This window comes from Hypanus sabinus, chromosome 25 (genome assembly GCF_030144855.1).
Source record: "Hypanus sabinus isolate sHypSab1 chromosome 25, sHypSab1.hap1, whole genome shotgun sequence".
Taxonomy (NCBI): domain Eukaryota; kingdom Metazoa; phylum Chordata; class Chondrichthyes; order Myliobatiformes; family Dasyatidae; genus Hypanus; species Hypanus sabinus.
The window spans coordinates 50,269,035-50,279,458 of NC_082730.1; the positions used below are offsets into that span (position 1 = coordinate 50,269,035).

The 10,424-nt window shown below is 38.9% G+C and overlaps 1 protein-coding gene across 3 annotated transcripts in view; it reads left to right on the top strand.

Moving 5' to 3' along the window:
* The window catches only part of LOC132381227 (differentially expressed in FDCP 6 homolog), a 180,286-nt gene extending 170,471 nt beyond the window's left edge, over positions 1-9,815 (top strand). For 2 of the 3 annotated variants that reach the window (XM_059950576.1, XM_059950578.1), the window contains 4 exons: positions 260-458; positions 5,579-5,669; positions 7,270-7,314; positions 8,152-9,815. In XM_059950576.1, the coding sequence (XP_059806559.1) occupies positions 260-458; positions 5,579-5,669; positions 7,270-7,314; positions 8,152-8,225 (409 nt within the window). In that variant the 3' untranslated portion in view covers positions 8,226-9,815. The remainder of the gene's footprint in view (positions 1-259; positions 459-5,578; positions 5,670-7,269; positions 7,315-8,151) is intronic. The other variant, XM_059950577.1, reaches the window with a different exon arrangement.
* The last annotated feature ends 609 nt before the right edge of the window (positions 9,816-10,424 follow it).

A 10,424-nucleotide genomic window follows, 5' to 3' on the forward strand; every position in this document is an offset into this window, starting at 1 on the left:
AAAAATGTTATGTTTTGGACAGATCCAAAGTATTATTCAATGCTTATACAAGTCAAAGATATTCTCAGCCAGTAATGCTAACATCTTGTGTATCTCTCCGTCTCAAAACCCTGGGTTGAGATGGTACCCAGCTTTTACTCTGCCTTACCAAAGATGGTACTTGGACCCATGCAGGAGCAAGGCATGTTAGGTCACTGGAGTGTGTTCCCACTGCTTTGAAGTTGTCTTTCAAATCCATCAATGGTTTGTTTTGCATTAGGTTGCTGACTGAGGAGGAAGAGAAGATGAAAGAACTCATGCAGCTGAAGGAAGAGCAGGAAGAGCTAATAATAAAGACCCAGAGAGAAAAGCAAGAGTTAAAGCAAGAAATGGAAAATAAAACCAAGATTTTAGAGGAGGCTCAGAAACAACTGGAGGAAGTGCGGGTCAACAGGCAGCGAGCAGACCAGGATGTGGTGGTAGGTGTAATTCAGGACTCAAACAATAGTCACTGTTTCTGAGATTAACAAGGGGCTGGTGTCTAGTTTGTTACTTAAATCACTCTGTGTGGCAAGGTATTGTCACAAGTGAAAACAATACTTTCTAATCATTGGACAGTGTGTGATAATAGTACAGAATATAAAAACTCAGAGAAAAATAACCCATGATTTTCATTGTATGTTATGTTAACTATTTAAAAATGTAATGAATGTTGTAATTATAACAGCTACATTCATAATTACAGAACAATTACAGACCATTTGGCCTTTCCGTTGATGCTGGCTGCTTTATCAAAACTGCCATTTCTACTTCCCAAAACCATCTTTTGTTTCTCCTTGCACTTATTCAATGCCTTTCGAAACATCTTAATTAAATCTGTCTGCACTACTACACTGGCCATGCATTCCCGAGCCTAACCACTTGCCACATAAAAGGGGTTTTCTTTGTGTCACAGAACATAAATCAGAGAATAGTTGAGCACAGTGCAGACCCTTTGGCTCACACAGTTGACCTGACCCACTCCAAGATCAATCTGAACTCTTCTCTCTCACATAGCCCTCCATTTTTCTTTCATCTATTTACCTATCTAAGGATCTCATTTAATAGGTCTCCAAAAGCATCCCTAATAGGTCTGCTTCTGCCACCAACGGTGTGTTCCACACACTTACCACTCTCTGTGCAAAGAGAAAACTTACCTCTGACGTTCTCCCCTTTACTTTCCTCCAATTACCTTAAATTTATCCCCCTCGTTTTAGCCATTTCCTCCCCTCTGGCTGTCCACTTTATCGATGCCTCTTACCAGCTCTCACATCTCGATCAAGTCACCTCTTTCTTCCTTTGGTCCAAAGAGAAAAGCCCAAGCTCATTCAACCTATCCTACTCCAGGCACCATCCTGTAAATCTCCTCTGCACCCCCACATCCTTCCTCTAATGAAGTGACCAGAACTGAACACAATACTCCAAGTGGGGTGTAATCAGAGTTTATCAGGCTTACATTACCTCTCGGCTCTTGAACTCAATCCCGCAACTAATGAAAGCCAACACATCTCCAAAATGCTCACCGAGAGACTTGTCACCTGATCAGGTTCTTTGCCAGTCTCACATCCAATATGAATCTCCATATTTAGTTGTTCAGCCATTTTTTTTTGTCATCTTGCTCTTGATCCTTGCAACAAAGGGTAGTAATTTCTCTTGATGTTCTTTGTTTTAAAAACCTCTTGCAGTTTCAAGGAGGACACCAGATTCTTCAGTCCAAGAATTGGACATAACACTCCAGTTGTGGCCATACCAGTATTTTGATTATGGTTCATTATTACTTCCTTGCTCTTGTGCTCTGTGGTTCTGTTGTTCAATCCCAGAATTCCATATGCTTTATTTGCTACTTTCTCAACCTGCCTTGAAAAATGTCAAGGATTTATATGCATATAATACCAGATCTCTCAGTTTATTCAAGTTCAAGTTTATTGTCATTGAACCTATACATGTCTACTGCCAAACAGATCAACTTTCCTGCAGACCAAGCTGCACGATATAGTACATATAACACATGAAGTAATATTACTGCAAATAAATTAACAAATAATAAGATGTATTCCAAAAGATTGACATTTAGCATAAGTTGCATTTATGACGCAAGTTAACAGAAACTGTAATGTTACTGGTGCTTATAAATGATGAGACCTGAGTGGTGGAAAGATATTCAGTAATCTCAAGGCCTGGAGGAAGAAGCTAACAGTCCTTGTCCTAATGCCATGGTACCTCCTGCTTGATGGTTGGGGGTTAAAGAGATTGTGGGACGGGTGGGAGGGATCCTTCACAATGCGAAGGCTGTTTGCTGCACTCCTATGGGTGGAAGGGAGACCCCGATGATCCTCTCAGCAATCTTCACAGTATGGACTTGTGGTCAGATGCCTTGCAATCCCTGTACCAGACGGTCAGGAGGTGTGAGTTGTGCTTCTCTCACCTCAATCTCCTCAGGAGTGAAGACACTACTACGGTGCTTTCTTAACTAGAGAGGTGCTGTTGGGGGACCAGGTAAGATTGTACACTCCCAGAAACTTGGTACTCCTAATCTCTCCCTGCTTACATGTAGTGGGGAGTTGTCAGACTGCACCTTCCTGAAGTCTTGTCCATGTTGGGACTCAAGTTGTTGTGTCCACACCACCTCTGGCTGCCATCTGCTCATCATTGTCGAGGAGGCCAAACACTGTTGTGGCATCGGTGAACAGTTTGAGCTGGATCTGGCCATACTGTGTGCGTCGACAGCGTGAGCAGCAGTGGGCTGCGGACGCACCAGTGCTCAGCGTGCTGGAACTTAGAGATGTTGCTGCCAGCACGGACTGCCTGGGCCCTTTCTGTCATGAAGACCAAGTTCCAGTTACAGAGAGAGGGGCTGAAACACAACGAGGACACCTTAGCCACCAGCTTCTGAGAGACAATCATATGAAACACCGATCTGAAGTGGATAAACAGCATCCTGACACCATCTTCCAGATTGGGGGGCAGAAGTCATGGCATCATCAGCAGACCAATTTGGCAGATGAGCAAACTGGAAAGGGTCAAAAATTAGCAGGAAGATGGGATTTAAAGCAGTCCATAACCAGATGCTCAAAACACATCATTGTTGAAGCAGTTTACTGGCACCCTCTTGGGCAATGCGATGATAGTGGACTGCCTTAAAGCCTGTGGGGACAGTAGAGTGTGCTAGAGGGATGTTGAAGATGTCTGTTATAACCTCTGTCAACTGAGCTGTACAGTCCATCAGCAGCTGACCAGGTATGTTATCAGGCGGCACAGCTTTACATTGGTTGACCCTGACTAGGGTCTTCCTCGCCACCACAACGTTCTGTGTACCAAACCACGTGTAAAAGACATTCAACCTTTCAGGAAGAGAGGCATCACTCTCATTGACGTACTGAGTGAATGTGCAGAGTTTTATGGTCAGAATGCTCTGGCCGTGCACCTTGTGTTTCTGGTGTCACGGAAGTAGCTGTAAATTTTTTGTGAATAATTCTGTTTTGCCTTTTTGGTGGGTGGAAAAGCACAGCACTTGCTGACCTATGAGCTGGCTCATGCTGACTGTGGACCCAGCTCATTCAACACTTGCACCAAGTGAAGAAATTCGCCCTCATGTCCCCTTAAATATTTCACCTCTCACCCTTTACCTATAAGCAAACCATCAATTGATAGCCCTCATAATTTTGTATATATCGATCAAAACTCCTCTCAATCTTCTACATAGTAAGGAATAAAGTCCTAAACCAGTCAATCTTCCCCTATAACTCGGGTCCTCCAGGCCCAGCAACATCCTTTGAAATTTCCTCTGTACTCTTTCAACCATATATCCTTTCTGTTGGTCGGTGAGTAAAACTGCACACAATACTCCAAATTAGGCCTCATCAACGTCTTACACAACTTCAACATAACATCCCATCTCCTGTACTCAGTACTTTGATTTATAAAGGTCAGTGTGCCAAAAGCTCTCTTTACAACCCTACCTAGCTGTGACACCACTTTCAACATGTTATGAACCTAGATTCCCAGATCCCCTTGTTCTGCCACACTCCTCAGTGCCCTACCGCTCTCTGTGTAAGACCTACCCTGGTGGGTCCTACTGAAGTACAACACCTAGCACTTGTCTGCATTAAATTCTGTCTGCTACCTTTCAGCCCATTTTTCCAGCAGATGCAAATCTCTCTGCAAGCCATGATAGCCTTCCTCACTGTGCACTACAATCCCAGTCTAGATGTCATCCACAAATTTGCTGATCCAGTTAACCACATTACTATCCAGGTTGTTGATATAGATGACAAATAACAATGGACCCAGCATCAATCCCTGTGGAACACCACTAGTCGGGGAGGCAACCATCTTCTATCACTCTCTTGTTTCACCCACAAATCCAATGTCTAATCCAATTTCCTACCTCATCTTGAATGCCGAGCAACTGAACTTTCTTGACCAACTTCCTGTGCAGGACCTTATCAAATGCCTAACTAACGCCCGTGACATTTTCTCTGACTAGTAACACCACCCCTCCTCCTTTAATCCCGCCTGTTCTGTCGCATCTAAATCAACGTGATGCCACTTTAAGGAATTATTAATAGGTATTAAGTAGGATCCTAGCACAAACCCCTCTCCCCCAGGGAACTTCATTGTACTCTTCCCTCCACGACTGTTTCTTGTCAGTTATCCAATCTTCTGTCTGCGTTGTCACCATCCATTTGCAGACCCTGGAATAAATCTTGATAACAAACTTTTATATAGTGCTTTATGAAATGTCTTGAAAGTCCAAAAGGAAAACATCACCATCAAAATCCAGAATATCACTGAACAAGAAGACAAAAGGAAACAAGGGCTTGCATACTCTTGCACTTAATATGAATACAAATATCCTGTAGAAAAAGTATATCTTTTGTTTTAGTGAGAATTATTAATGAATAACATTTGAATTTAGATGCTGATTGAAATTTCAAAATGCTGCTCAAAGATAATTGTCTAGATTTTATGATTAGCGCCAAACATTAGCATATAAAGTGTACTTTAGAGTTAAACTTCAGCGTCTTAGGAAGTTGTTTCAGGGCTGGAGCATTCGAGTATCTGCTTCTTTGATGTTGCTTAACGTTGGCGTTAGCTTGAGGATGCTTGGTATCCAGCAGATATCTAGATAAGCAACCAATCACTTTGAAAAAATTCCCAATCTCAACAAGCCAAGAAGTAAAAAGTACAATTGTTGTTAACACGTTGCAGAACTCAAAATAAGAACATGGCACTGAGATTTAACAAAATGTGACAATGGCAATTTCTGGGTCATTTTGTTCTGTTCTATAAATTCTGCTAGGCGGTACCTTGCATGGCCCACCCAACTGTACACATCTTTCTGCATCAGAATACATTAATATCAATAGAGTGCTTCCTTTTAATGAAATGTTGGTTGCTTCTCTTCAGGTAACGATGTAACAGTAAATGCATCTCAGCAAATTAAGTCTTTTATTCTGAGTATCTATTTGGGAATGTCATCAGTCAACTTCCTATTTAGTATGTAGTTATTGAAATTGCTGTAGCATTTGATTTCTGGAAAATATCTCTCCTCTTGTAGGCTGCACAGCGAAAATTACGCCAAGCAAGTTCACATGTTAAACACTGGAATGTCCAGATGAATAGACTAATGCATCCAATTGCACCAGGAGGTAAGGGGCAATATTGAAATGATTTGTGCTTTGGCAGGAAATATGTGGAATGGTAATCTGGGATATGACAAGGATCCTGGGAATGAAAGGGTTAATGTAAGAGGAGTGTTTGTGTACTTGCTGGAGTTTAGGACAGTGGGTGGGGTGGGGGGGGAGGAGGAGTATCATTGACTGAATATTGAAAGGCCTAGATAGAGTAGGTGTGGAGAGGATGCTCTAATAGTCGGAGAGTCTAGCACCAGAAGGCATAGCCTCAGAAAAGGGTGTCCCTTTAGAACACAGATGAGGGACTTCTTTAGTCAGAGGGTGGTGAATCTGAAATCCATTAATACAGATGGTTGTGAAGGCCAAATCATTGGGTATATTTAAAGTGTATGTTAAGTTCTTGGTTAGTAAGGGCATCAAAGGTTATGAGGAGAAGGCATGAGAATGAGGCGAAAGGGAAAATAAATCAGCTATGATCGAATGTCAGAGAAGATTTGATAGGCCGAATGCTTTATCTTATTGTCTTGTTTTTTTTTAATGTTTTGTTTAAATTTTTACGCCAAATTAGAAGCTGTAAAATTTTCAAACTTAATTGTTGTAGCAGTTACTGTAATCAGCACTGCAGGATAGTATTCAAAATATGAACCTCCCTGTGTCTGCACAGGCCCCAGTCACAAAGGGGCCAGGGTCGCTTCCAGGAGACAGCACTAACATCTGTGTTCAGCCAAGTGTCTTATTGATTACCCCCAAGTGCTCTGGAATTCCAGGCCATTACCATTATATGTGTATCACAATTCTGATTATGTCACTGCAATGATACCCAGTTTTTACATTAATCCATAATTTGTCCATATTCAGTTTATGATTTCACTTTGTTTCATTTTAATTTATTTCATCAGGTTTCTTGCCCCCCTCATTGCCATCCAATTCAACCTTGGTTTTCAAACATCCTAAGGTATATGCATCATTATACAGTTGTAGCAGTGTTTGCTCCAATATACAACTGCTCCTAAATATTTATTCATCAACAAACAAGTTTAAATTTTAGTTTGAATTTTTGTTTTTGTTGCACGTATGTGTTTATCAATTTTTGTTTGCTTTAAGGCAAGGTACTTTTCCTGATAATCTGAAATTTTAAGAAATGCTAGAAATATTGCATAGGACAGACAACATCCATTGAGAGAGGAGTTAATATTGCACCTTTCAAAAGAAATTGCATGTCTGTATTCGTATTTAGAACATCTATCTCATGTCTCACCGTCATTACCTTTCAACAAACTACATTTAAACTGAACATAATTTCCTCTATTGTCTGTTGCTTGTCCAAACCCTGTTTTTATTCCAATTGGTTATTGTAATCTAGTTTCTTATCAGTCCATTTATATTAAAAATTCAAAAAAGTGTACAGAAAACTTAGCATTAATACCAAGTAAAACTACAGTGTTATGTAGGAATAGCAATATATACAATGTGGAATAAGTTATTAGCAATTAAAAATTTCAGGTAAAACTTGCAGTTTTTAAACTTTAGTTTGTGTAAAGCAGGATAATTGGCTTGGCATTTTCATACTTGATAGATATCATGCAGTAAGTTTTATTCCTCTGGTTAAATGTAGAAATAATGAACCGCAAAAAGACCACTGAAAGTTTGAAGTCAGACAGTAAGTATAATACAATACATAAATCTCTTGCATAACTCTGCACTTTTATCCATTATATGAATGAAATTGATCAAAAATGCAGACATAATGTTGTGTATGCAGAATGATGTCAGTCACAGTACAGAGACTGATGCTCCGTGCAAATGTTTCCTTTAAGTAGCCAATGTTCAACGCAGCCTCTAATATTTAGTTAAGATCTGTTTCAGTGTTTAAGATCTATTCCGACATTAGTTTAAGGTCCAAAATTATTTGCTGCTGCCAAGGAGTCTGAGACACTGATTTTTCTCAAAGCTGTAACTTTAATCTTTCATCTTTAGTAAATGTCCCCTGGTATCATGCAGAATTTTCATACATATCTCCAACATGTAGGTCGTCTGCATTCCCATTACATGGACTCCTGTTAACAATACCATCCCAAAGGCTATTCTGCCGTTCTGCACAGCCAGAAGTCCGTGAGGATATAGCACTTTTTCAAAGAAGTTTTGAACACACCTTTGAACCATCCACTCAACCTCACTGTGCCCTTTCCTCTAGCACCAGAAAGCAAAGGCACCAATAAACCAAGCCCATCAATCTGTTAGGTACTGCTGTTTGCTTCCTCTGACAGTAGAAGGGCTGAATCTCAATCTGCTTCTTCAGCCCAATAATTGGATTTCTCTGGCCTGTTATGGATGCTTATTGAGGAGATTTTGCTTACTGGAAAGATTAAACAAACGGAAAAAGTCCCTATCATTGAATTTCCCAATGAGAAAATAGCCTGCAATGACAAATAGTCCTCTATTATTCCACACATCCATGTGTTGATGCTTTCTATTGTTTTTATTTACATTGCTACAGAAAAACGCCCTCTCGCAGGAACTACGAGTGGATCATCTTTCCGAGGAGCGGGAGGGCAGAGGCTAGAGGAATAAAATCGCCAGGAAGGCCTGAAGAAATAGGTTGTGCAATGGCTGGAGGGTGAAGAAATCATTGTCAACTGTCCTTTAAGCACAAACTCATAATAGAGTACATTCTTTAAGTGAACAGTTGAAATGAAATTCAGTGGAAATAAGAAACCTGTTTCAGCAATCACCATTGAGGACCCAGAGTATGCTCCATATTTCACAAGGAAAACTGTGTTGAACTTGGTCTGAATATCAGCTGGTTTGGTATAGTTTGATTTCCATATTTGCGTCATCATATAGTTCAGACTCACCCAACATAAGGCATGAAAGACCGACAACAAGAGAAGAAAGTCAGTTGATATCTTAATCTTCTTCCAAAGGAATAAATGATCGTCCAACATCCTGACATTCTCTGAAGCAATCAACAAAACTCTGCATTCAATAGAAAGCACTGAATAATGTTTTCTTTCTCAGAAAGAACAAGGACTACAAAATAAGATTGGACCATTATCATATTTGCATTGCTGATAGTTTAGGAATTTAAATACAACGTTGAATAACAAAAACATCTGTGTTTAATAATGAATGTCTAGTTCTAAATGAATCTACTTGTGTCCAGAAAAGGTTTAAATGTTACTTTAACATCAAAAGTTTGCTTTTAAAATCTGTCCATTTATAATCCAATTTATTCACATTTTTTCAATATGGAGACACTCCTTGTTAAATAACTTATTTTTTCATTTTATGTTCCTTAACAACAAGGGAGCCCTCAGACTTTGCACAGTCTGATTTTTGGTCTGAGTAGTGTAACACAGTACTTGCACAATTTACAAAGTATAAATTGATCAAGTAAGTTAATTTTAAATTAAATATTTCAGATCGATTGTAAACTGCTTTGAAACTCTGGGTTCATAGAATTGTATCTGAATGATATTATAAACGTAAATGTGAAGAATGTACAGAATCAAACATTTCCTTGATAGCACTGTTCCCCCTAAGCTGTGGCAACGCAGTAACTGAAATGCTGCTGCACACATAACCTTTGTTGCCACGCATCTGGAATGTTCTTCTATATAAAGTTTTATTTAAGTTCCGTGCAGTTTTCAGGCCACGTAATAATTTCCTACTCAGAGCAATGGTTGGTCTGCGCAGTTGTAAAAAAAATTAGAGGGAGTGTTGCTTGATAGTGTGGTACAATTGTTCAATTTTGTACAGACAATGTAAGAATGCAGGGTAAAAGTTATTTCTGTAATTCATAAATAATTGGCAGCTTTATTCCTGCAATATTCTTTAAAATAAACATGTTCTTTATTTTTGTGCTACAATAAGAAAATATTTCAAATTATCTCAGCACTGCTATTATTTTTCTGCTTAAATTTGTAAAATAAATATGCAGTCAGTTTTGAATAAATACTTTCTAAAATGCTGCCTGTGCAGCGTTTGAACAAAATAAAAGGGCAGGGTACAAAATAGCCCAAATCTAAAGTTATCTATTTTATAAAGATAGGGTAGATTTGGATGCACACAGAAATTTGTGAATATAAATGATGTTTATAATTTGTTTAGTGCCTTACAAAATGTAACTAATGGGATTCCATAATTAAAAAAATTGTTTTCCAAGAAGTGAGATTTTCTGATTTTACTTGTTTTGTGTCAAGTTATAATTATTCAGCTAGCTGACAGTGAGAACTGTTAAAGTTATAGTCAAAGTCTCAATTTTATATAGTAAATGTTTCATATAAAGAACTATATGATACAGTAACTCTATACTATTATATTTTGATTTTAATGAATGGTTCTGTGGAAAGGCACAGAATTGGAGAGAAGTAGATTGTAAATCCCAAAACATTGATAAATACTGTTAATTTTTACTTGATTTATTGTTTCACTTAAAATATTATCTTAATTGAAGTATGTGAGAATATTTACAAGTTTTAAATTTGTCTCCAAGGTATTGGTATAATTGTTGGGAGAGTAAATCTTGGGGAAAAAAAAGTTAAAACTAAAGCTCTGCCATTTGTATCTATATTTGTCTGTATAAGAGATAGCTTTACTGGTGAAATAGAAACAGAGAAAACCTACAGCACAAGACAGGCCCTTCGGCTCTGCCGAACATGTCCCTACCTTAGAACTACCTAGGCTTTACCGATAGCCCTCTTTTTTCTAAGCTCCATGTAGCCATCCAGGAGTCTCTTAAAAGACCCTATCGTTTCCACCTCCACCACC